General features: G+C 42.7%; 2 protein-coding genes across 5 annotated transcripts in view; both read right to left on the bottom strand.

Annotated features, from left to right (window-relative positions):
• The window catches only part of LOC136433433 (usherin-like), a 52,890-nt gene extending 33,781 nt beyond the window's left edge, over positions 1–19,109 (bottom strand). Inside the window, exons 1-33 of the mRNA XM_066425637.1 lie at positions 18,139–19,109; positions 15,410–15,572; positions 14,588–14,723; positions 14,360–14,423; positions 13,766–14,054; positions 13,287–13,471; positions 12,998–13,121; positions 12,623–12,720; positions 12,135–12,228; positions 11,734–11,886; positions 11,265–11,435; positions 10,735–10,927; positions 9,666–10,307; positions 9,142–9,331; positions 8,680–8,843; positions 8,037–8,195; positions 7,652–7,815; positions 6,780–7,107; positions 6,372–6,538; positions 5,880–5,991; positions 5,517–5,683; positions 5,073–5,217; positions 4,603–4,833; positions 4,103–4,236; positions 3,656–3,779; positions 3,431–3,532; positions 3,038–3,226; positions 2,649–2,806; positions 2,046–2,313; positions 1,674–1,880; positions 1,378–1,458; positions 886–1,071; positions 248–358 (exon numbers count right to left, since the gene is read on the bottom strand). Of these exons, the coding sequence (XP_066281734.1) occupies positions 248–358; positions 886–1,071; positions 1,378–1,458; positions 1,674–1,880; positions 2,046–2,313; positions 2,649–2,806; positions 3,038–3,226; positions 3,431–3,532; positions 3,656–3,779; positions 4,103–4,236; positions 4,603–4,833; positions 5,073–5,217; positions 5,517–5,683; positions 5,880–5,991; positions 6,372–6,538; positions 6,780–7,107; positions 7,652–7,815; positions 8,037–8,195; positions 8,680–8,843; positions 9,142–9,331; positions 9,666–10,307; positions 10,735–10,927; positions 11,265–11,435; positions 11,734–11,886; positions 12,135–12,228; positions 12,623–12,720; positions 12,998–13,121; positions 13,287–13,471; positions 13,766–14,054; positions 14,360–14,423; positions 14,588–14,723; positions 15,410–15,572; positions 18,139–18,614 (6,175 nt within the window). The 5' untranslated portion in view covers positions 18,615–19,109. The remainder of the gene's footprint in view (positions 1–247; positions 359–885; positions 1,072–1,377; positions 1,459–1,673; positions 1,881–2,045; positions 2,314–2,648; positions 2,807–3,037; positions 3,227–3,430; positions 3,533–3,655; positions 3,780–4,102; positions 4,237–4,602; positions 4,834–5,072; positions 5,218–5,516; positions 5,684–5,879; positions 5,992–6,371; positions 6,539–6,779; positions 7,108–7,651; positions 7,816–8,036; positions 8,196–8,679; positions 8,844–9,141; positions 9,332–9,665; positions 10,308–10,734; positions 10,928–11,264; positions 11,436–11,733; positions 11,887–12,134; positions 12,229–12,622; positions 12,721–12,997; positions 13,122–13,286; positions 13,472–13,765; positions 14,055–14,359; positions 14,424–14,587; positions 14,724–15,409; positions 15,573–18,138) is intronic.
• Positions 19,110–21,047: 1,938 nt separating this feature from the next.
• LOC136433199 (alpha-2,8-sialyltransferase 8E-like) lies at positions 21,048–26,216 on the bottom strand. Of its 4 annotated transcripts, none has more exons than XM_066425145.1 (9): positions 25,943–26,216; positions 25,540–25,613; positions 24,480–24,863; positions 24,002–24,143; positions 23,674–23,846; positions 23,160–23,252; positions 22,762–22,856; positions 22,388–22,550; positions 21,048–21,876 (listed from the first exon to the last, which is right to left on the bottom strand). In XM_066425145.1, exons 2-9 carry the CDS (start codon positions 25,557–25,559, stop codon positions 21,693–21,695), a joined length of 1,254 nt encoding a protein of 417 aa, XP_066281242.1. In that variant the 5' UTR covers positions 25,560–25,613; positions 25,943–26,216; the 3' UTR covers positions 21,048–21,692. The 4 variants fall into 4 exon arrangements, with proteins under 4 accessions (XP_066281242.1, XP_066281241.1, XP_066281239.1 ...); XM_066425144.1 differs by having other exon boundaries at positions 22,413–22,550; positions 25,540–25,621; positions 25,943–26,212; XM_066425142.1 differs by having other exon boundaries at positions 22,413–22,550; positions 25,943–26,212.
• Positions 26,217–26,747: the final 531 nt, after the last annotated feature.

Here is a 26,747-nt window from a genome sequence, read left to right as displayed (position 1 = left end):
TATAAAGCTCACCCATCATACTTTATTACTCAATGTTACAGAGACACCAATCAACTGAGACAGGTGGTGGTACAGACTTCCGGGCACTTTGACTATCACAGTAAGTATTCATTTCTCCTAAAGCAGGCAGTGGAGTTGACTGGTACTTTTGTCTTTATATTTTTTTTGTAGGAAGTGAATCTAGTTTGAAAAGTTATCCCCAAATACATGATACAGTGTGCACTTTAAATGACTAGTTGTATCGTACCTTCCTGTACAGTCCTGTGCCTGAGTCCTGGGCCTTCAGTGCTGCCTCCTTGTGTGCTGGCCACCAGGTGAAGGTTGTAGTTGGTGAAGGGGATCAGGTTTGTCATATTCCCTGTGGAAAACAGAACTGAGGTTATTTCTCAACTGCCTAATTTGTGCTTATCAAGCTGCTATAAGACTTGAAGAACTAAGACTGCAAGATGAACCTTACAATTCACTCAAACAGTGTCAGACAGTTGCAAGAAATTCCTCTTGATGAAGAAAGATATCAGGCTAGATATCCGAGTACAAAACTACTGAATACATGGCCTGTAGGAAATCTAACATCTTAATGGAATGAACTCAACATTTGTTCACTAAACAGCCTTTAAAATCTTGCAAGTGTTGGATAACACATGTAATAACACCAGGCTTTCAGCACCAAGGACAGCAGCAGTACTACTATCATTGACATTTGAAAGCAGATGTCTGCATACCTTTTGATGTAACTTAATGCAATTGGAATCTTTCGAAAAGATGGGTTTATATGATGAAACTGAACATGAAGGTTTGCAATCAGAGATATAAGCAATAGATGAGTTATGGACAGGCTGGATTGTGTAGTTAGTTAAGCTTGCTATAATGGATGTAGTCACTCACCTTGCATAAGCTCAGTGTCAGTGAAGTTGGTGTCCACTGGAGCAAACTCTGGCCTGTCTAGGTTGTAGGCCCTGAGGGTATACTGTTGGATCACACCACTATTCCCTGAGGGGTGCTCCCATCTGAGGCCCACCACATACCCACTGTAATCCACCGGGTCATACAAGGCTACCAGTCCAGTAGGAGCTGTGGACAGGACAACAAGGAATGATCAAGGTTTGGTAAAGCCTTTGTGAAAAACGACAAGCATCCTGGCCAAAAGAAAAAAACAAATTACCAATATCTCTAATTTTGCTTTAATAGGTAGGAGAGAGGGGGAAGATAATAGAAATAGTCTTACAACTATCAAAACTTTGGATCAGTATGATGTAAAGATCCTATTACAAGTTCATAGTCCAATGCTGTGAGAGTAAAAGATGGACATTATCATATAGACATATCCATAGCCAATGCAGGAAACAAATGACTGATGTTACTAGCTTATTTGCTTACCTCCCTCTCGTGTCCTTCCAGAGCTCCACTGGCTGAGAGTTGAGCCAGCCGGGTTGCTGCTGACCACTTGGTACAGGTACTCTGTAAGAAAATTAAATAGATGAACAAATAAATACAAAAAATACAGTTTGAACGTTTGGCGTCAATTGAATAGGCTAAGGTTTACAAGTTTACTGACTGCAGGTCAAATCTTACATAATGGAGCAATCTAAACTTTTATTATTATAGTACGTATACCTGTATCTTAACTGACTTTAGGATACTGACTTGTCATATTTTATACCACTATAGCTTACCAGTGAATGGTGACAGTCCAGTGGTGTCCAGGAAGCTGCGTGCCTGACCGGTGTACAGCTGGGTGGTAGTGTCGCTCATGCAGACCCTCATGGACCCATCAGGCGGGCACCCATCCAAGGCAACATTAGCCACCTCCAAGTCAGGGAGGATGAAGTTTACTGCAGCACCACTGTTAAAACTCAGCTCCTTCAGGCAACCTCCAAAACCTGGCAGGGCAACAGCAGAGATTAGACATCAATTCCATAAACTTTAAAGATAGTTTTAAGCAAGCCAGCCTTGTGAAGACTCATAGTAAAAAAATCAAGCAAACTGTTGATGACTTTAGAATGGCAAGTAGTTATATAAAAACAGGGTACACATGTAGTACTTACCTGACTGTAGATCCAGATTTTTGGCTGAGACAACCTGAGCAGCCTCTCCCTCTACTGGCAACCCTCCAACGTACAAGTGTGAGTCCAGAGCCACTGTGAACGATGATCCAGCCCTTGTTGCTGTGACATTACCACCATCTATGTCAATGCTGACGGTGCCTCCATTCTTCTCTATGGTCACACTGTGCCAGGCACCATCGCACAGTTTGAACACGTCTGAGGGTGTGGTGTCAGCACGGATACTGGCTGCACCTGAGGCAACCTCAACCTGTGAAAAAGGAATCCAGATATTAAGTATTTTTTCCTTGTATGACTTTCCTACAAGGTGTTTTTTGTCACATAGGTAATTATCTATACTGTGTGGCCATTATGACTGTATAGTTGGCCTTCATGTCAAAAATCAAGAGAAGGAAACATGAATTTCATCACCACAGCTGGAAAAGCTGATTTGAAAAAGCTTATTTAGAAAAGGTGTCTAGTGACTGTAGAGGCTTTAGTTCAGTAAATACTAATAATTCTTATAACTCATACCTGTAGCCTGCAATATATAATTCTTATAACTCATACCTGTAGCCTGCAATATATAATTCTTATAACTCATACCTGTAGACTCCCCATGTTCAGCTCCACCACCATGTAGCTGTCCCCGGTGCTGCCATAGGAGAACAGCACCAGTCCTGTCAGGATCTCCGTGCGGAACTGGAAACTCACATCAAAGTTTGTTCCTCCAGAAAATGTTCCAGTTGGCAGCTTGATGTAACCTGATGGCAAAAACATTTCATAAATCTCTGTATGTATGGAAATATGCACACTGTTTTGCCTGCAGCTTAACCCTTCTGCATTTCAACAGTGACAAGTTAGGATTACGTGCACAGAGCACTTAACCAATTCTAGACATCACAAAACATTAGTGAAAAAAGTGAATAAGTTGACTTGCTGTACATTTTTCTCAACTGAGCTCTCTCACCTTTACAGCACATGATAATGCTTACCTCTTCCTTTAAAGTGAACACCTGGCTGTAGACCAGACACGCATCCCTCCCAGTATGCAGGGACATTGGCACTTTCTGTTGCCTGAGTCCAGTCCACAGGTGTCCATGTGTAGGAGGGGGAGATGGAGGACAGGATTGTGACGTCCTTCAGGCAGCCCAGGTATCCCACACGCCTGGTCACCCTGTCTCCTGTAGGCGAACAGGTAATACATCATATATTATATAACATAAGGGGACAAATGGCAACTGCTCCAGGCCATTGCCTTCAGCTCCATTGATTGAGCTCTTTCAACTCAGCTCTTGCCTGCAAGGACAGCAGTCCTTCCCCAAATACAGTACACATTATTATAGAATAATTCACTCCACACATCCATGACATCACTGACCACCCACCTGTGTCAGTCCGCACCAACTGGAAGTCTTGAGGAAGGCCCCCTAGGTACAGCTGGGCCATGCTGCCGATTATATTGGAGGTTCCTGAGGATGTTGCAGTACCTGAAATAAAAAAGTTGTTTGTTATATTTTTATTTCTACAATGCAATTCATTGTGAAATTGCTTATGAGCAAAAAAGAGTCAAGTTGTGACATAATTGACACTGTGAAGTACAAAGTATTTACCTTCAAAACCATCCACAGTCAGTGTTCCAACTCTTTGGTTTCTGAATGCCTCCAGCTCATGCCACTGGCCATCGTCATACCGTCTGCCTGCATCGTTTGTGGTTTGTACAGCAGTTGCTGCATCCTGAGTAGGACAACAAAGACATACCAGTTAGATAAGAAAATTCAGTACAAGCTGTATACTGTAAATTCAGAAATGTTCGCGGTGATTTTATGTTTGCGGTTTTCGCGACAACCGTTTCACCGCTAACTTAAAACCACTGCAAACATTTTTGTCAAATACTGCAGCATTATTTGACTATAGCGCTGCCACAAACTTAAAACTACCGCGAACACTCCATTTTTGCCTTAGCGCGAAATAAAAACCATGTGAACTTAAATGTATTTACAGTATTATCCACAATGTATAAAAAGACTAGAAAAGTACACTGGAGCAGGGCCACTAACCTGCACATCAAACAGGAACCATGGCCGCCCATTTACCAGCTGGATTACCAGGTACTCGCTCTGTGCCGTGTCAGATGATACTGCAAACAGTATCAGTCCATTGGGGTGGGAAGTCTTGAAGGAGAGTCTGATACCTGTAAGACAAGTATTGACAGATGGAAGAAAATTAAGACATTTTATACATTGTAATTCTGAACATGGGGAGTTCCCAATACATCCCCCAATATATTGCTAAGATAGTTCCTTTCCTAAGCATAGTTAGTGGTGACACTTCTTTTAACAGCATCCATACGTAGTAGGCTACATGAAAAAATCCTGTAGTATTACTCTAGTCTTACCTGAGGAAACTATCTGACAATTAAAGCTTGTTGACCATCCTGCAAACATAGCATTGTGAGAGAAGCCTTGTTAGGGCAGCATCATCATGAAGCAGAGCTTCTGAAAGCTACTCTAGGATAGCATGAGTTGTCTCATCTTTGCTCGAAGACTTGTTAACTCACCAGTGAAGGCAGCATTCCCAGGCAGCAGGGTCCCAGGAAACCTCCTGTACCCCGCCCCGGGGAAGTACGTCCCTTTGAACACCTGGGGGGGAGAGGTGGAGAAGGAGGAAGGCAACCTGTGGAGCTCGTAGTTAGGGGCTGGTCCATTCAACTGTGCGGGGGGTGACCAGGTCACGGTCACAGCAGAAGAGTTGTAACCTTCAGCGACAGCAGGGGCTTGACCACTGGGGGCTGTGGGAGTAAAAAAAAGGTAATGAGATGAACACAGTGTCATTTTAATACACACTAAATATAGCTTAGTTTGATTGCCAATTCTTCTTCATTAAAGCTTAAGATTCATACAGTTTCTAACACGAATCGGTAGAATAGAATAGACGGATAAGTTTATATCATTGAACAAGCGTGATTCTCAATGGAATCCATACACTTTCAAACGACAAATGATGAATCAGAAGAAAATGTACACTCACCTTCTGGAAGTGTAGTGCCCCTCCCCTCAGCGCTGTCCACACAACCCACACTGTTACAAGCAGTGATCCTGAACCGTTGCTGGGAGTAAGGTAGGAATCCTCCTGCTAGGTAAGAGTACTCTGAGCCACCAGCTGTGTACAGGAGCTGCAAAATAATTGCAAAATTAACCTCACAAAACATCTCGGTATCAAAAGTCCAAGAGGGAAGAAAGGAGGGGGTCAGCAAAATCCCTGTTCTGACATCTGAGTGCTTCAAGCAATATAAAGATAATAGCAGACCATCATCAGCTTTAAAATTTTACAAGAAAAGTTCAACTAAATCACAAGCAGGAATTGAATGTGCCAATGAGAGAAGAAGGACCTTGATGTGACAATGACTTAAAATTTAGTTTAAGAGTTGAAGATACTTCACAAATTAGAGGTATAAAAAATATCAATGCATACCTCCACTTGATCTGGGGGTGCAAACGGATCTGTTGATGTGCGCACGATGTAGACCTCGTACCGCAGGATGTCACCCCTGGCCTGGGTCACGTCTGGCTCCTGCCAGGTCACGTTCAGCTCCGAGGACGAAACACCCACCACTCTTGGTGTTGTCATGGAAAGGGGGGCTGAAACAGGTCGAAAAAATTTTTAACCTTTCAAAATAGCATGATTGGTATTACATAGCTAATCACATTCAATAATATTGCCAAACAAATTGTACACATATTTCAATGACCAGCAACTTAGCAATCATGTAAAAAGTATTGGCAGAAAGGCACTTTGAAGCCACAACTTAAGGAATGTGAAAGAATTTCATCCTACCTGCTTCGGCTGTCCTGCCTGTGACCCAGGGACTGGTGTCTGTGTTCTGCTGCAGAGCCTGGTTCTGGGAACGCACCTGGAACTCATACTCTGTATAGGGAGACAGTCCCTCCTGGAAATGGAAATATTGTGTTAGAACAACCAATAACAGCTTTGCACTTGTCAAGAGCTCCAGCTACCTGTAACTTTTATTGTTTTGTTCATTCTATGTTTAAAGTATCAGTTCACTATTCAGACATAAGTTCAATTTATGTTGCATATATAATATACATGTACCTGACTATAATCCCAGGAAAAGGGAGAGGCATCATACAGTCTAGTTGCTGGAAGTACTTATTTTCTAAAACCATATCATGTTACTTATCCATGTTTAACACCATGTTAATTATCCACAAATCTAGGCCAGTTACCTTTTTCATACGCAAGCTTATATAGCATAGCATAGCTCTGCATATTTGTAAGTTTCATAAGTAGAAAGTTTTGTACACCAACCTTTGTGTAGTTTGTTTCTGGCGGAGGAAGGGCATTCTCATTTTCAGTTTGGACTGGTCGGGGGTTGTAGAAACCCACCGACTCAAAGATGAGGTTGGCTGGAGGGATATGAACTCCTTGGGCATTGGGCTTTCCTCGCATCCACAACTCATTCCTGATGATGATGCCTGAAGTGAAAGATCAGTGAATCAGATAAAGACTGACCTTAATCTTGCAGTGGCAAGGTTTGTAACAATGGATGAGTGGAGACTGCATTACATATTATGACATATGTCAGAAAGTGTCAACAGGGATAAACAAATTTTAATATAAGAACAGACCAAGGAGGCAACAATGTCTTTCATGCAATTTCTAATCACAAATTGCCACAAACATGAAAGAATACACTTTTAAACAGGACTGTCTCACCATTGGGTTGATCAGGATAGTCCCAGTCTATGTACAGCTCAGTGGGAGACAGAGCAGTGATAGCTGGCGCGGCCTGACCCTGGGGTGCCGCCTGGAAGGTGGTAAACACCACGGGGTCACTGACCCCACATCCTCCACTGGTGCAGGCCTCCAGAGTGAAGGTGTAGTTAGTGAAGGGGATGAGGTCTGAGATCAGCTGGTCTGTCGCTAGGCCGGTGTAGTGGGAGATGGGGGTGGGGCGGCTTGAGGTCACTGAGGTCAGCACGTAGTTGTTGATGGGACCATTGGCGTTCGATGGTGGTTGCCAACGAAAGAATGCACTTGTTGCCTGTCAGATGTATAGCATCACATTAAACAACAGTCATGAAAACAGGATATCATACTACCAAATTTCAATGCATTTATCTAAACCTTCGTATATTGAATGAACCCAAAATTTCGTAAAACATTTTTGAATCGATTCTACTTGACAGAGACAAACATTAAGCTAACAACTGACACCACAGTTCTCCCTTCAGCTTTTTCCATACTGATAAACAATCAGATTCTCTGTGAAGAAGATGGAATCAAGATAGATATATGGACCAGAAAACTCTAAACAGGTGATGTCCTTGGTGCTGAAAATCTAATCCTTCTACTTGCAAGTATAAAGATACACATCTGACTCACTGAGACACCTAGACCACATTCATTGAATTAGTTGTTTTAGATGTTTTTCTGAAACTGGTGGGACTAGCCTTTCTACAACATGAAAAAGACTGCAGGGCTAGGACATCAAACTTTATTTCCGTACTTTAACCTTACTGTTACGAAGCAGGCAATTTCAAGATACAGCACATTCAGGATGTTCAGACTTAAGAAATGCCTCTCACCTGTACTTGGCTGACCTCCAGAACTGAGTCACCTGAGGGAACCCCTGCGAGTGTCTGTAGTGCAATGGGCGGGCTGTCTGAAAAGCCATCAGAGTTCTCTGCTCGTACAGAGTACGTGTACTGGGTGAAGGGGGTCAGCGCTGTGTCCTCAAACTCCTGGGGGTCTGCAGGGAGAAAAACAGGGATATTATAAGGCTTGGAACATCTAAAGATCTACTTTGTAAAAGTATGCTCAACTTTGTCATGGTTAGGTGTATTTGTAAAAGTATGGTAAAGAGAGAGAGTCTATTGAGTGGATGAATACAAAAGCCATGGAATATGTCAAGTTTATGCAGCAAATTCTGCAATGGTTATAACATATCTGCTTGAAATCAATACAACCTACCGAATGGCAGAGTGTCATTGACAGAGTAGATTTGCTGGTTGTCCCTGTACAGATAGTACTGAAGGTAGTTGCCATTGGGGAAGTCTGGTGGGTCCCATCTCAGGGTGATGACTGAGGATGCAGTGGCAGTTCCAACTGGCTGTGGCATCTGTGATGGGGCTAGCATGGACACAAAGAACACATTATTAATTACCTGCTTACATTAGGCAATCATGAGGCATAAAGGTAACCGAACAGGCCCTTATTTTTCTGGAAGCAAACGCTCCAATGACTATTGTCTGTAGTGTTGGTTGCATCAGGTGGGGTTTGGTTGCATCAGGTGGGATTTGGTTACATCAGGTGTGATTGACATGGTCAAAATCTTGAGAGTCAGTACCTTCCAAAACAAGAGACAGATGCTAGCTCTAAAGCCTTTCAGTAAATCTCATTTTTGTAGCATTTGATAGAATTATGTCTATCTTGCTGGCAGCTAGAACAACAAGACCTTTATCCCTTGAAAACCACAAGCAAAAAGAAAGGTGACCCCCCCCCCCGGATATATCAAAAGATGCACCATTTTCCTCTTCCACAACTAATACAAAATGCAGCAGTCTTCTTCCAGGATATCTAACATCTGTCTTCCCCATAAGAACAGATCTGCTACCTTTGCTGCAGCCGAAGGGGTTGCTCTCCTGCAAGTTGCTGGACCCATCTACACAGGTGTCACATTTGTCTCCCTCCACAAACTGCTTACAGTCACACTGCCCCGTGTTGGGGTTACAGGAGGTGTTGGTACTCCCTGCTGGGTCACACCCACAGGGGGTGCAGCTGGGGAAGAAAAGGTAACAAGACCCAATTATGAAACTTTCAGAAAAGTCACATTAATCAGTGACATGCAATGCACATTGCACATTGTAAAATAAAATATGACTTAAATCCGGTAAGGGCCTTTCAAATAAAAGATTGATTATGTAGGTGACCTGAGTGCATTGTTCTAATTCTATCAAACAACGTTTTGAAGATTTTGAAATCATAAAAGTTATTGTCACAACAGGAAGTATGCTGTGATAGTTTCTACTTACAACAAAACACCAAAAAGCTGTGTAAGTCTAAATCTAAAGCCCACCTGCCTGACCCAGGATCAAAGTTGAAGTATTCAGGCAGGCACTCATCACAAGCCCGCCCCCCCACCCCAGAGTTGAGCTTGCACTGACACTGCCCAGTGTCTGCATCACAGACTGTCCCCGCCTGAGTTCCTGCAGCATTGCAGCTACACTCCAGACAGCCATTTCCACTGTTGGGCGTCACATAATAACCTAAATCAAAACAGGAAACGTTGTTAACTGTGAAACCACTTGTACCTCATGATATACAAGAAGACATCCAGAATCTCCTGTCTTCTTAAGTCTCTGTCAAGATGCTCTGTTATCGCAAGAATCAAATGTATCTCTTTTTTCCTACAGTACAACATTTTGTACAATTCTGGAATCCACTTGAAATGAGAAACATTGGATTCTGTATTCTATCCCCTTCTCACACACAAATTGCACATAGGTCTGTCTTGTTATCCCTGCCATCGCTTGCACTAGAATAATACACATGGTCTTTTGCCCTATACATGTATGCATACAAAACAAAAAACATCCTCACCTGCTGAACAGGTGTCACACCTGCGTCCCTCCCTGTTAGCTAGACAGGTGCACTGTCCGTTGGCCTGGTTACACGCTGTCCCCGCCACCGTTCCTGTAGGGTCACAGCTGCAGGGCTGGCAGCCATCAGGGTCAGCCTGGGTCAGTCCCCAGTAGTTCTCCTGACACTGGTTACAGTTGTCTCCGCTCACAAACGTCTTACAAGGACAAACTCCGTTAGTCTTGTTACAGACACTCGTGCTGCCAACTGTACCAGCGGTCGTACAGGTGCACGGGACACATCCCAGGGCGGGACTGGCACCCAGGCTGTAGAACCCATCCCTACACTCGTCACACGTGTGACCCTCAACATAAGCCTTACACACGCACTGCCCGGACGTCTTGTTACAGAAGGTCCCCGTTTCAGTACCATCAGCATTGCAGACACATGCTTTACACCCACTGCCATCCAGCCCATAGTAGTCATCCACACAGGTGTCACAGAGGAGACCGTCCACGTTAGTCTTACACTGGCACTGCCCTGTGTCAGGGTTACAGAACTGGCTGGTGGAGCCGTAGGTGTTACACTGGCAGGGCTCACACCCAGCAGGGTTACTGGCAGTCAGCAGTTTGTAGCCATAGTCACAGCGGTCGCACTTGGGATCTGGAGGGAACAAAAGCAGCTGTAGGTTTTGTGCACAATAAAGATGACTTCTTCAGTAGATTCTACGACAGGTAATTCCAAAACAATGAGAGGAAATACATGAGAAACAAAGTTAAAGAATAGCCCAGCATTAAGCCATACATTTCATCTTCAAAAGATGAACACAACAGATTGACTTAAGGGCCACACAATAGAGATGGCATACTGAAACCAATGTGCACAACTCCATTCTTGTAACATAGCTATTTTCAAAGACACCTACAAAGTACATGTACATTTCCAGGGTGTTTTTTCCCTGATTAGATTGTAATCATCTGCCTCAAGCATGAGAAACCATCCAATACGCATTGCTGGTCATAACACTGAGTTATACTTGAACAAAGCACAATCCAATCTATAAGGCCACAAATGAACACTTGAAACTTACTGATGACATTAGCCTTGCAGTTGCACTGTCCAGTGTCACTACAGGTGCTATCCCCTCCAGCTGTGCCAGGCAGGTTACAGCTGCAGTCCTCACAGCCGTCAGGGTTGGTCTCAGTCAAGTTGAAGTAACCTGCTTGGCACCGGTCACACTGTCGACCCTCTACCCGGGCCTTACAGGCACACTGGCCTCCAATCTGCACAGGCAACCACAGGATGAAAAGTTATCAAGCATTCTTTTTTTGGTCATGCAGAGCTATTATTAATAATTATTGTTTTATAAGCAAAGTGAATCATAGGTACCATATTTTACTACAGTCAAGAATTCTCACAATAATTTTTGTACAATGTCTTGAAATCCAATAACTTTTTAAGTTTCTGAAAGTATATTTCTGAATGTTTCCTACTAAAAACAGACTAAAAAGTTCATTTAAAACTTTTCAGTAATGTCATTCACAAACAAAAGCAAGCCAACCAAGAAACCAGGATTTTATAAAGAACACAACTCCCTTGAGGTATAATAGCTTGCCCTACCTTCTCACAAACAAATGAACCATCAACACCAGCAGAATCACAGTCGCATGGTGTGCACACATCCACAGCATCCAGGGGCTTGCCTATCTCCCTGTAGAACTCATCAGCACAGATGTCACACTGTCTCCCAATGGTGTTATGTTGACAGTCATCACACACACCACCTCCACCCTGGGAAAATTTACACACATGCAATAAATGCCAATAAAGACAGGACCACAAAGGAAACTGGGAAAGCAATTGTATGTAAATATTGGGACAAATTTTACTCAAATGTAAAAACTTTCTTTCGTCAGTCATCCTCTATCACTAGACGCACTCTTAACTCTATTGTGTATTAATTGCTTACCAAATCTTGGGTACCCTTTTGAGCAGTTCCCAAATCATAAAAAGAAAAACACATTATCCTATTATAGCCAATGATAATGATAAGACAGTATAATACTGCAGTTTCAAATGTTTGAGTTACCGATAAGTGGTTGTTCGGGGAGGGGTCCACCGAGTCATTGTAGTGGCAGCTGTCTGCATGGCCATAACACTCACAGGGACGGCAGTTATAGGCATTCAGGTTATCACCATGTCGGAAGGGCTTATCGTTGTACAGGGGCTGGCACTCCTCACACTGTAGAGATTGAAAGGAAATACATCATATAATACGTCATGCTGCGAACAAATAAGATGTAGAAAAAACTTTAAATTTATAATTTGTGTGAGTAGCATGATTCACCTGTAGGTAAGACCCAAGCAAAGTGGTTAATTCTAATATCCTTAAACACATGACATCAGATTGCAGCAAGAGTATAAGTCTAAATTTACAGGTCAAGTGCCTCACTTGACAGAATGTACTTTGATGAAATCAAAGGTTCTTACGTTGTTTCCTTGTGTAAAGCTGGTTTCAAGACAGCGGCACACGTATGGCTCCTGCCCCATGTCACATGATGTAGCATGTCCATTGCAGATACACCTGGATGCAGAGATTTCATGGCCATTAGAATAGGTAGCATTCAAAACTACTTCAACAGCAATTAACAACGTCTATGGATAAAAGAATGACTTTTGCCAGTTACTGTACATGGTAAGCTGATCAATTCCACATAAAGATACAAATTCAGGGTTACACTATTGTGATAAAATTTCTAACGAAAAGTGCAACTAATGTATCACTGTGACAGCAAATGACATACTGTTGTGGCTCCATATATAATATTGATTAGCCTAATAGAATGTTATCTATGTACCAGTGGATGCCATACTTTGTACCTTGTACAATTGTTGTGCAATTAAGTTATTATCATAATATTCAACTATTGAACTATTAACAAAAATACTGCAAATAGATTGTTTTATCATTGTCATACCTTCCAGAAACTGTGATGCCAGACAGCCCATAGAACTTGGCACGAGCATTGACCGCAGCTTCACCTGTATAGTACTGGTCCTGCATGATGACTCTTACCTAGGAAAGGAGGAGGTCATCAGTTAAGCTTTTCAAAGATCTGTATGATGTACACAATGTCTACCATGACTGCTCTACACGATAATGATACCAACCTCTTTCCTATCTACCATGACTGCTTTCATTTCAACCTGCCATTTGATACTTCAACTTTCTCTTGAAAGGTAAGAAGAAAATTTGAATAATCAATGCCATAGTAGGAAGAACAGGTGTCACAACAAAACACACAGTATCATATCCTATCAACTTCTCTGTATTTCCACAGCTTCTCCCTTACCTGCGTGGCCTTTACAAACTCCATGAGCTCAGGTGTGTTGTAGTAGGCGTTATACCCTGGTCGCTCGATGGGTGCAGCTGACAGCAGGGAGAAGGTGATGTTTGCACCAGTGTTGGCCGGGTCGCTGAAGACACAACACATGCATGTAGTTAGTATTGTTCTCTAGTAAGCAAAACTAATGTAAGCTAGGGCCTTCCTCTTATCCAGTGTAATCACTGCATGGCTACCACTCCATAACTCCCAAAATTGTTACCACTATTACAACATGTCACACTTGTTGAAATGTTACCTTGGAAACTGTAGACAGTTGACTGAGTCTGGATTGCCCAACTCTCCATTGTTGGCTAGTCCAAACTGTGCACAGTCTTCAGCATAGAACTGCCAGTCCTCCCACGGTGATGTGTCTGTCTTTTTCTTACGGATGGTCACATACTTGGGTTGTGGGTTGTAGAAGTTTACAATGACATAGTAAACCTGGCAAACAAATCATTTCCTTGGTTATAGTGGGGACAGTACTTCAGAATAAAAGATTGATAGAACAATGTTTACAATGTCTACTATTATGATATAACTTATAAGAGTACACCTACCTTTTTATAATGCTTTGATCACACAGAGCTTATACAGACACAAAGTTCTTTTATTCCCATCTTCACTTATTCCTCAAGTCAAAATTAGGAAAACTCCCACAACTTATAATATTGCCAGCAGCAAATATGAGAATGATGTGGCAATGTGGATAAGACGAACTGTTATGTTCATACTCACCTCATACTGTCCATTGGAAAGGTCAATGTCAATAGTCACTGTGTCGCCTGGAATGCTGACGAAAAAATCTGAAATCCACCTCGAGCTGAGATCATCATCGTTGATGTAAGCCAGGGGGTGGGCATCAGCGTCCAGCCTCAGCTCGATGTCCGATGTTATGTCGGGGTCGCCGTTCCGAATACAGTATCGCTCCAGGAGGGGGTTGATACGTGGGTGGGACGGTGGACATCGGCAGGATGAGTCAGCGTGCAGCTCTGGGAAGGTGCCGCTGTAAACCTCCTGGACTTCCCTGTTATGTCAAAAGAGATGATTTACAAAATGCATCTTCTTCTAGCAACAATGATTTTCAGGAAAACTAAGACTGTCTCCTGTGTTCCTGTAGTTTTGTCAGCATATAGGCAAACTTTTTACAGAGAAATGTTTATCATGCAGTTCTATTATCATCGAGTCCTGCTTTAATAACCACAATATTCATATGTAGCCAGTACATTGAAAACTACTTTTAAGGATTTCTCCAGCGTAATTTTGCTTCATTTGTTTGTAGTTTCTCCTGACAGGTGTCATTGATTTATTCAAAATGTGGCTCCACCTTACCTGTTTGTAAGTGCTACATTGTAGAACCACAGCTCCTGTAGTCGTCCTACAAACTGCTCAGTGCCTGCAGGAAAGAAAACATGGTCAGGTTCTATTTTCAAAAAACTTTCATTTGGTGTTTTATCCTTGACAATACTCAAGAAAATCACAACTACTTTGTCACAAATGTAAACGATTTGATGACACTTGTAAGTTTAGCTAGTTTCTCAGATTCAGTGTTTTGCTCACCATCCAGTTTGAGTGCTATCCTAGAGGAGGTGCCAGTAGACTCATCTGTGATCTGACCCTGCAGGTCCAGGGTAGCATACGGTGTGCCGTCACTCTCTGTTCCATCAATAAAGATACTCAGGCGAGTATCATACACCTGGAATGAAATAGTCACCACAAAATCAGTCATGCTTTCTTCACAATTACTCAACAATGTCTGTGGCAATGACGACAATTACTATTCTCAAAGAATTTGCATTTCCTATTACAAAAGTATTCTTTACAGTAGGATTTTTCTATGGTCATGAAAAACGTAGGTGTGACGTTTCAAGCAGACGCAGAGAGCACCTGTTTATTGGCATGGTTTAGTACAGCCCACCAGTCATCTGTGCATGATAAACTTTTACATCCCAGTACTTAAACTGTTAACCCAAGGGGCAGCACTTGTCCCAGGGGTTTACACACAACTTGATTGCACGCCATTCTGAGCATAAGTCAACTTCACATGTCAAACTGTGTTGACAGGTTTTAGGGCGGGTCGACTGCCTGTGCTATATTTGTCCTTGAATGCACTCTGACAGACTGCCACTTGGGCTTTCTGCCATGATGAGTCATAATGGCAGTCATGACCTGTCTGCAGAGCAATAAAAATTGCTTTTAATTGTTTTCAAATTTGATTGAATATTTCCAGTTATATTTTCAAAATAGGAGAAATGTTGCAAACAAAGTTAAACTCAACTGGATGTGATTTAGGAGTCTTTTCTCTTCTCAGTTTGCTTCACACAAAAATGAAAGAAATTTCAGGGTTAAACGTCAAATTAACTAAGGAGGAAACGTCCGTACCTGCAAGACCAGGTGGTACCACCTGTTGGTACTGAAGGGGTTCTGGTTCTGCACCAGTTGTTGTGCACCGCCCAATGTCAGGTAGTCCAGAGTCAGCTGATTGGTCGACACAGTCAAGGCAAAAATGGTCTCCCCAGCACTGTTCTGTTTCTCAATAATGGTCCTGAGAATGAAAGGACATGTATGTATAAAAATTCTAATAATTTTAGAGCATGTAGCACAATGCCAGGCGCCACAGCTAATTTCCTGTGAAATTCCATAAATAGCATGTAAAGGCTTGCATGTGTTGAATGAGCATGGTTCAGGCCTTGCCAAAACTTTCATGCAGAGAGGTCGGAAAATGCATAGAGAATTTTGCAAGCTCAGGCTGTTGCTGGCTGCTGACCCAGATACATATACTGGTAACACAATAGGCCAGCTGAAAGCTCTTTCAAAAGGCTTTGAATTTGAACCTTTGGTGTTTTCTGTATTCAGAAATTGTTCTTAGGGACTACCATGGGTTACCCTTGAAACTCATTTTAGTAGAAAAAGTTGGCTACACCAAGCATGCTTTTTGATTTTTAAGTTAACACCAAAGAAATTAAAGATTAACCTAACTCTAAACATGCTAAGAACAGTTGTCGATGCAACAAAGTCCCTACGTCATTATAAAAACATTAGTGACCAGGTAATGTGGACCTGGTGCCATTGTGTAATTCATTAATGTTTGACTTTTGACTTTTTGACTTTTACATTAAGGTTTCAGAGCTTCTAGATATGTAGTACACTTGACAGAACAAGTAGAATTCTATGGACTGTTTTGCACAATAGCAGTGCTAGTATTGATGTACAAAGAATGGAAACAGCTGGATGTCCAATTGACTTGAAAAAAACCTAACTCTGAAGTGAATAGCTGGTAGGATAGGCAACTTTGTTTGCATGCTTTAAACTGTTTACTTATGTAAGGCTACCTTATGTATGTCTTTCTCCAGACAAAGATTACATTTGAAAATGGATGAGTGAAGAAATGGCACAGTCAGTTTTAAATGTTTTCCTACATTTTCAGAAATTTACTCGATAATATCAATGACTCCAAGACGTTGTTTGGTCAAGATAAGTCTTGAACTGTAAGCTGTCACTGTCAGCTTTTTCAACACTGGTGTCAGGAGTGGGATTTCAAGAGATACCATTGGAGGTCACCCTTGCCATGCAAAATCAGTCAGGCAATTACTTGTACCATGAAAGGTGAGGTGTGGGGGTTACAAACATAGTTACATGTACGTGTAGTCCCTAGCTTTCTAAAGTTTGTGATCTTGTAGATTATGCTTTCTACCTGAATCAAAATTTGCAGCTTGAAATACAGCTTGAAAATATATTCTGTACTCCATGCAAGGGACATGCCAAGGAACGCAAACTGGACACAAAATTCCTACCTAGTTGGTAACCTTAAGAATAGACTTCCAACCCAATCAGGACATTTGATCCCTCCAGTAAATGTGATTAACCATGCAGCGTAGTTTCCAACAGCCTAAAGGTCTCACTCCCAGCAAGGAGGCTTCAATCACCCAGGTGGAAGTTGTGTTCGTGACAGCCAACAATTTCCAGCCCCATGGGACAGAGTACTTCAGTTTATCAGGGCTTTGCCTCATAAGATGGCGAGGAAAAGACAAGCATGTCCAATAAAAATAAATCCATGTGGTCTACAAGAAGGGAAGTTGTAAAGCATGACTCCCAGTTGTTTGTTTGAAAGGACAAACATTCTGGAAGCTACCAAACAATGAAGCAACTGTGAGTCATGTTTGGAGTAGTCACCATGCTTTTGTTTGAATATGTAACATCACGCCACAGAAAGGTGAAACAAGCAGATAAGACTACAAAAGCACAGCACTGGCTAACCTTAAAGTTTAAATGGAACAAACTTTCAAGAAGACAGAAATATTAAAATCTTTTCATATATTCAAAACACCTTTCCTTAGCATAAAAATAACCCCAAGTGTGATCATAGTTGTTGAAAGCAAATAGGTTTTAAATCAAACCTCCTTGCTGAAAGCAACTAAAAGCATAATTATTCTACTGGATGTTTTTGAAAAATCAGAGAAGAAATATCTACGAAGTCATAGACCAATAAAGTGGTAATGTGCTATGGTAAAAAAAGATATGTCTGAGTTCAAAAGGTGTGTACATTATTGACCTTCAGTGGCTAAGTTCTATTGTTAGAATGAACCGACCCAAAACAAGCAGTGCCCTCATGATGGGGCCCATAAGGCACATTCACCCATCAATTATTGAGGGCAATTTCACAGCTGATGGGTCATCTGTGGATTGTTCTGGGAATGACAGGCAGGCTTTCATCACATCTCCCAGTATCCACATGGATATTGAGGCATTTCGGCATCTAATGACAGACTGGAACCATACACAGCTGGAGTATATCTGTGGGTAATCTAGACATTTAATCCTGTAGCATCATGTTGCCATGGCAACCTTCCATCTGCCAGTGCACCACCATTTATAAGCTTTCTGTCAAATCCTGCTGAAAATGAGGTTATTTGCAGGGTGACCTTGTATTTTCTTTGTTTAGAGTGGACAGTGGGGCGGGCTTACTCTCCGGTGTGAGGATGGTTATGTTGATGAGGGAAATAGGGCGTGTGGGAGAGAGAGGTTGGCCTGACAAAATGGTGACCACACGTTGAGGGTAATTGCGATTCACCGAGAGAATAAAAACATGTTATTCTTAACCTATGACTTACCCTGGTCTGTTGCTGTCCTGTAGCTTTAGCCAGACACTAAGTGTAAAAGCGCCGTCCGCTCCGAGCCTCGGTGGGGAGGGGGGCGAGGCGAAGCACGGCGAGCCGTCCCTGACGATGTAGGCGGGAGATCCGGGCTGTGTTCCCGGCCGTACATCGCTAGTGTCCTGGGTGATGCACGCTCCAGGGGCGGTCAGCAGGTCCGTAGGGGTTGGGGTGGCTGTTCTCCTAGGACAGTCCTGTATACAACCGTCCTGAACCGGACAAAATTGCAACGACGTAAGGCCCTGTGGTCTGCAGTGCGAGGAACGTCCCGCGAGCCCGCAAGTTGCCTGCGTGGGGTCCGATGAGATGGGCTTGTTCTTCCCGACATTTTCCAGCCTCGGGAAGAAGCCTTGTGACGAGCAGCTCCAGATATGCAGTAATACGAGAACAGGGGCTATCATAGTCCCCCGGGAGAGCCTGAGAGTCCTCCCCATGGTGTCGGGTAGTGGACCGTTATGTTTTGACGAGAGAGCACGCCATCTTGATTAGGATGAGATGCAGGGGACCGCTAAGCAGACACCTGTTCCTCCACGGCTTGGCGGGGAAAAGGATTATCCACACAGTGGACTTTCCCTCTCTCGGCTCTCACGCTGGCTTTCCTAATCCCGCTTTTCCTCAGAAAGTTGCCACGAAGGCCTTTCCCTAGATAAGTACAAACGAAAACAAACTATCGCCGAGACTGTATCCGCATAGGTACTCGTAAAATCCTCCTCACTCCTCACAAACTTTCTCCCCGTATTCACACCTGTCCGGTCGGAGATGGCAGCTTCGGAAGTTCCTCAAAGTTATCGTTGATGAGAATACTCCTCAAACAACGCTGAAGTGGATAATCTGTCCACAGATATCCAAGAATCTCTCAGCGTTAGTAAGTTTAAACCGTGCTTCTCGGGTTCCTGTGTACCTTTGTGTAATATTTGAGTAGCGCTATTCAAATGCAAATAATCAAACCATGGAAGCCTCGTTCCGGTGCGGGACCTGTACCGCTATTGCTCTTCTGATGGATGACGTCCCTCCCTCGTAGTGATACGGTGTAACGCTAAGTTAGTAAGTGTACATGTACAGAGATCATGATCACTAAAGTTACATCCCGATTCTATGATCAATACCATACCCGAACTTGTAAAAAGGATTCCCCTCACATGTTACACCTGTATCATCCCTCGCGCTTTGTGAGGGCCGATGAAATCAATGATGCGACAGTGCACAGCTTGTATTAATGTTCAGTCTACTGAATATTTTTCAATTTTGTGGTCAAAACGGCAACAGCAGACGTCGAGATATCCTGAGGTACATAGCTTCTTAACAATGGGCTCACTGTCGTATCACTGTCTAAATCTACCCGCCACTAGAGTTATTGATAGTAACCATTTAGTTTTACACCTATGTGTAAGCGTCTGAACGTTTCAAGTTTTTTTTTAACGCCAACGTTGTATCCGTTGTTCAGTGCCCAATGTAACGGTGACGTCGCATTTATCAATGTGAATGTTGAGTCTTTTACGTTTATTCCACTTTAGACTCTTTACGAAATATTCGTATTTAGAACAACAATCGTCCAGAAATAATTTGTTTGACACCGCAAATCCTCACACCGTGCATATTAGGTAATTGGCTTTTTCCGGGGGAGAATGTCCTTATACTGGAACAGCAGAATATGTGACTCAATGGCTTAACAGGTGGTGGCCCTTGCCGTCGTTACGCGGGGATACGCCCTACTACACCCAAATTGTCAGCTCATCCTTACACCCGTATTCATCCGGAAAATCGTCCTAAAAGATGAACTGTTACTTCTGTCGAATGCGTGCGACTGTCGCGTGTTTTCCTCAACCACACTGGGAACCAGCTAGCCCATTGTTTTGGGCGGATCCTGGTACAGACCAAAGTTCACTGTGGTCACGCATTCCTTCCTTCTTAGTGAAGCGAACCTTCACTAAACAAACGGTATGTTTTGCTACTGTTAAAACCGCTTTCCCCGCGGGGAACGAGCACCGATGACTCAATCGCTGACAGTCACAAGAAATAAACTAGCCATGTCTTCCCTCAGTGAGTTTGGCTTCATGGAAATAAGCTACCACCTAACGTACCTAACGTTAATAATCTGCAATGAATGTTACAAGTGTTAAAACGTACATGCTTTACGCAATTGTTTTGATGGTGTAAGGCATCAACGTGAGCACGTGAAAAGCACAGGCGGTCCCTTCGCTGAAATAGACGTAACGTTGGTGAAGGCTCAGCTTGTGCACAAACAATTGTCGTTTGATAGATTGTTGATTTAGGTACAGACCTACAGTTGGTAGTATTGCAGCGCAGTTGACGTTTGTAATATAACATTTATATATTGAATATAAAAACAACGTTGTAAAATACGTTTACCATATATCTCGTATTTATGATGATGATGAGATACTTGTCACTTACCATTAGGCATGACACCTAAAAAGTTAGTCAATATCAAAACGTCGTGAAAATATAATGATACATTCAGAAGAGCCTGTATGTGGAATGAAACATGCACAACACAGGATAAAATTTCTTTAAAAGCTGCCCCAAGTCAAAGTATCAACGTTGATGATTGCAGCGACACCCGCCGCCCAAGAAAGGAATTGCAGAGGCAACTTCACCAAATAACTACCGCAAACACCGAGTGTCATCTCATGGTTGCTTCCATTGCGGACTACCGAATTTAAAAAAATGTTACAGCTTACACCAATGAAATGAATGATCTGGATAATTACTACGCCAATACCTCACAGGATCAGATACAAAGAAAAACGAAATAGATTCGAATATCATTGATCAGAAAAAAAGCTGTAAACTCACCTTAACAGCATAGGGATAGATATATAATGACGACAATGAACGACGACAGATAACCGTGCTCATTCAATTTCATTTCATTTTGATTTTACCTAGTGATCAGTCTAAAATTAAGGTGTGTTGTTCCAGTGAAACATTTATTACAATACGTAACATTAGAAGAGCATGGCCTATGAGTTGATAACCAATACATAATTTTTTTGGCCTTCAACAAGCCATAAATAGGTCTAATCTGTGCCACCGACCAAGCGTCAGTAAACTGAATAAAACAAGGACAATAGTGTACCACATAGTTATGTAACGTTACCGTCTGTACTGGACGACATTAACAACAACAAAGCGCAGCAAATACGATTAGCAGATCATTAGCACATAAACTTATTTGTCACACTTGTCGATGTGAACTTTGATTATCCCCTGTCTATGCATTTCTACCATCTTGATAAACTCCGAGGGCATCTCGTGTGCGTAGGGCGCGATAAAGAGGCGACCAATACATCAATTTTTTGGCCTTCAACATATAATAAATAGGTCTAATCTGTGCCACCGACCAAGCGTCAGTAAACTGAATAAAACAAGGACAAGTCTGTACTGGACGACATTGACGACAACAAAGCGCAGCAAGTACGATTAGCAGATCATTTAGCCCAGAAACTCATTTGTCACACTTGTCGATGTGAACTTTGATTATCCCCTGTCTATGCATTTCTACCATCTTGATAAACTCCGAGGGCATCTCGTGTGCGTAGGGCGCGATAAAGATGGCCGCGTAGAAGTAGTGGTAGCGGATCTTCTGTCCCCAGCCGCCGAACGGGAAGGGCCAGAACCCGTACACGTCCACGTGGTCGCACATGGTCAGGGCCGTGGTCACCAGGTACAGACCTGCAGAGGGAGCGGGAGGGGGAGGCAACTGTTACTGCTAGAGGCAGTATAGTATTGATAAACACATTCTTCGCATTGTGACTATTTTATTTTTAAGCACACCACCAAGAAAAACTAGCCTCCACCAGGTCCTCTTACGGGCGTATGAATCGTAGAATTCGGCAGAAAAAGGAATCATTGAATTAGCCAGTAGAGTCAGTCCACAGTGAAGATCACATTTCGCCCGTTTAGGAGCGTGCAAGTGAAACCCTGGCGTAGTTAGTCTGGTAGAGACTAAAGAAAACAGAAGGTACAGACTACATGAGTCAAATAGGGTGAATAGGGACAACTCCGTGGTGGCCAACTTCTCATTGTCCTTCTCTTGCCTGCTAACTCCTCTATCAAACTATTCACCCTCTTTGCAATTTTCTCTTTCTAGAATGTTTCAGCCACTAAAGGAGCCCGGTGGAGACCGAAGTTGGTGAATGGTTTACAATGTGCACGTATTTTAATACACGGACCAGATCCTTACATCTGCTTGGATTTCAATGAGGTACCTGTCGTTGCTTTTCGCGGAATTCCGTGCTCTAACCAGTACTGTGTGACGGCCAGAAAGTGCTCTGGGTTCTCGTACAGAACGGACAAACTGTCTCCTCTCCTTCTCTGTAACTCTTTATATCCAGCTGTGCTGTAGTCTGATGGAGAGAAACGAACGACTTTATTATCCTCGTCTTATGCGTCAACACAAAGGCCTCAGCAGGAAGTTTGTGACAGACATGTCATATTCACAACGAGAAACACAAAACTACACCAGATTTTGCAAGTGGCATATGTTTCATATTTTTCTAAAGATACGGAATTGTTCAACAGAAAAAGTGACAAATGTTGTGTGCAAACGTTGCTTACTTGACGGTCTCTTGATGCAGAGGAAGCCGCTGTACTGCATGGTGTCGCTGACGAACCGCTCCAAGTCCTGCTCACTCTCGTCCATGTGACGATATCTGCAACACGTAGATTGCTACAGTAACTGCCCTTAAAATTATCATAGTGTTTACCGAGTTTGTACAATGTATGATCCATGGGACAGGATATGAATTATCTCATTATCGACTGTTCTTGGAGGCCATGTGTTACATTGGTGCAGATTTGGTAATGACGTCGTATTCTTTGAAACTTGCAAGTCATTGCCGAGAAAGAAAACGAGTATGTGAAACAGTAAAACACTGCCGTAAATCCGTTTACATATAACCCTCAGATCAGGCACAGATCAATTTTGAAAAGTAGAGTTACAAGCCAAAACTCACTTTTTGAGCATAGACATGGGCGCGGTGGTGAAGTTTGTCTTGACTCCGACCCACGGTCTGTACTTGTCTACTGTCAAGGGCGGGAGGTTACATCTGGAACATGGGAACGACACCTTTAAAACTCGGGAACAACACTGACTTTATTTCATGGTGTTCTTGACGAATCTTCGTGTCTTTATGTCAGTTGGGTAACTTGGGTTCAAAGGATTAAAATTGTTTGACATGACCGTTCAAAGCCATTATCCGGACACCGGACAGCGAACTTCATTAAATCAGCATCACCACAGTGGAAATGGAATCGTTTCTACAATCGAATGTTGCTTATCACAAACCAATACTTTTACGTCATGAGAATAGCAAATCAACACCTTCGTTCGAAAATCAAAAGGCATGTGGGTACGTTCTAAAACCAGTTTTGTTATAACAATTGTAATGTGATATCAGTATTCACTTCATCAATATTTTCATGATAATTATCATTAAGATTTCAACGATATTTGTTTCTAAACCTCACCTGAAGACAAAGTCTGCGGAGTCGATCTCCGCGGCACATTTGCTGTCCCGCAGAATCCCACCGTTCCCGACCACAGCACAGCGGCCGAACCGCTTCTCAGGGAACGGGGACTTCTGCACACACACAAAGATGACGATAACGTCAACGACTGCTTCATCATTCAATATGACGTTCTGTGTGCGCAACTGAGAGGACGCTGTTTTGAAATTGTAATCAACACAGAAAATAAAGCTTTATGCCTACACCACTCTGCACAACATTTGTAGACTCTACGTTAGTGTGGCAGTGAGACAGGATTCTGATGAAGTAGTAAGACTAAATGGTTCACCTTAGGGAAGGTCCTGTGGTACTCGGGACTGATGTACTCGGTGAGGTTAGGGAAGGCACTGGGGATGTACTGGTCCGGCTCAGTGTTCTGTTGTGTAAGGACGGCCATGCGTCGTGCAGAGCAGCACTTCTCCAGATCGGCCCTATAACACATAGGTACACATATCAAATGTACATGTCATTTAGTCTGTACACTTGAAAAAGCTGTAACGCGAAACCTGTCGTGGTACTAGACTGAATAAAAGTCCTACACAGGAACTACGCGGCTTCAGATGTCTTACTGAGGAACGACTGCGGTGTGAAAGATGTCGGTTAGCTTGAGGAATGAATCCACTCTACTATATAAATGTACATGTTAACGTTATCACATATGTAGCATTCGTTCGTACCAGCGTAAACACAGTTACTGTCATTTATTAGCCCGAAACTACGCAGGTGTATTCTATCTTAACTGATGGATGAACTTTCGAATTACGTACTGCAGTCTCCTCTTGTTGGCTGGCTGCGGTTGCCATGGTGACGAAAACGCCCCCTGAAGGTCCGTCAGGTTGACAGTAAAGTTCACACTGAGTATTGGTGACGTCACAGGGAGCGTTCCCCACTTTCCCGTTGTCCTGTTCTTGTAAATGTAGACAGCGCTACCGTTAACTAGCAGATTATCGTCCAGTAGGGCATTACGTGGCTGTCTTCCCTTGTATTCTCTTGCTATAGGAGCTTTAGGTAGATATACATACTCTGCAGAGGAAATGGCATTGGAAAGGTTTCTGCCGGTCCAAATCACCAGCAATGCCGCCATGGCAAATAGCAATGCCCTCGCGCACCGCCGCTTGGTCACTCGTAACGCCATAGGAGAGGAACGCGGCCTGAAATCAACAAAATGAACAGACATTCAAGTAATATATAACGTTAAATAGCTTTACAGCAAAGAAGGGACTGGAAACTAGTTCAAATCATAATACTTGATACAATTCCATTTTGGTCGCCACTTGAACAAGATACAGCACAAAATGTAAAGCACACGTTACAAAGCTAATACAACTGAACTGATACAAATTGAGATAAACAAAGATATTCCAGTCCATGAAGTGCCGGGCCATTGTAACTGACAAAGATATATTAAGAATTGATTATCTTGGAAGCATTTGTTATATTTCAAAGATGTTTGGACCCACAGTAGGATTGGTTTAGTCATGTTGGCTTTGTCCCTCACTGTGTATAAATGCAGTCACGACTTATATAGAATTAGTCACGCGATTATAGTCAAATGCAATGCAATGCAATGCAATGCAATACAATTAATGGTGGAAAAGATCAGTCGTTCGGGATGGTCACATTGGTTCTTCTGTGTTCCCGTGTCTCCATGTTGTTTATAGCTTGGCTTCGGAATATCAGTGAACATGGACACTGCTTTCCGAGTCAGAGGAATTTGTTGAACAACAGCAGGATACGGCACTATCAACATATGTTGTTGCTACTTATCTGACCTATATGTTTACAGGGTATGTTAGCGGAAGTAAATTATCATGTATATTCTCTGACCTGTTTTCCTCTCGGTACATAGGGGGCCTCGTGATTCACGTCATCGAAACATCGAAATGCCTCAGACCCTTCAGCTGTACATCTAGGAGTTAAACATTTGGTGATTCAAATACGCCAGCCCTTCTGAGTCGGCCTATAGCTATATCAACATCACAATCCTGCTCTCTAAATCTCTGGACACAAACCAGAGTTGGTTATACTCAGACCGACGTTGCCATCAATTATGTAAAGATTATGTAAAAATATGAGTTTAGTCCTTCACACATATTCACATGCCAAACGTCAACACTCTAACATAATATTGTATGTGCAATGTATGATACCAGCCAAATCGTAGCTGGGGCCCATGTTTTGGGTGGGTGGGGGTCAATCGCTTACAACAGTTTCACTGAGTAACACTCACCTTGGTTAACACCCACTGCAATCATTGTGTCGTGCCCAGTCTAGGATCCACTCAGACGAGCGAAGATCAATTGACAGATGCGTCTATCCTCGGTGGCACCAAATTGACCGTTCCGTCCAGATAAAAATGTTTTTGACGTTTTTAGAGTCGAAGCCACGTAACAAAACAAAGGTGCTGGTGTAAACGGTCTGGGGTCAAACGTTCTGTGCTGAGACCGACACTCGTCCGACAAGTTAAATCAGCTCTGTTAGGGGACCCTCTCAGACGTTCATTATTCAGACTATGCGAAGCATAGCATATCATATCATATCAGCTTAAATATAGAAGAGAGAGTCACACTCAGCCCATCAACCAGCAGGAATTGTGATTTTTTTTTTCAGAATCATTACTTTTGCACAGAGAAGCTCAAGTAGGAATTTAAAGAAATACATGCACTGAGTTCTTACACGTGGGAAACGTACGAGCTAGAACCTCATTATTCATTGTATCAGAAAGTGTATACACGTGAGGTCGAGAATAGTACACCGTTCATAAGTTATATGCTTCGCAAATACCGGTCTCCCGTTCTACCGTGCAGTTCTGGATAAAAACGAATGAAGGCGCTGCAGGTTGTTCTGAATGAAAGTGACAATTCTGTAAAGGTTTTGAGCAAGCGTTGCGACCCCTCCCCCTTCTATAATTCAACAGTGGTGTGAAACTAAAACATGTTGTCGCAGAGCAGTTATGTAACACTTCCCCTAAAATGCAGGTATATTGGGGGACCCGTATATGAGAATCAGTCGTGCTAATCTTCGTTTCAGGTAAC

This window comes from Branchiostoma lanceolatum, chromosome 4 (genome assembly GCF_035083965.1).
Source record: "Branchiostoma lanceolatum isolate klBraLanc5 chromosome 4, klBraLanc5.hap2, whole genome shotgun sequence".
NCBI lineage: Eukaryota > Metazoa > Chordata > Leptocardii > Amphioxiformes > Branchiostomatidae > Branchiostoma > Branchiostoma lanceolatum.
The sequence above is the reverse complement of the archived record's forward strand: the minus strand, read 5'-3'. Positions and strand labels throughout refer to the sequence as shown.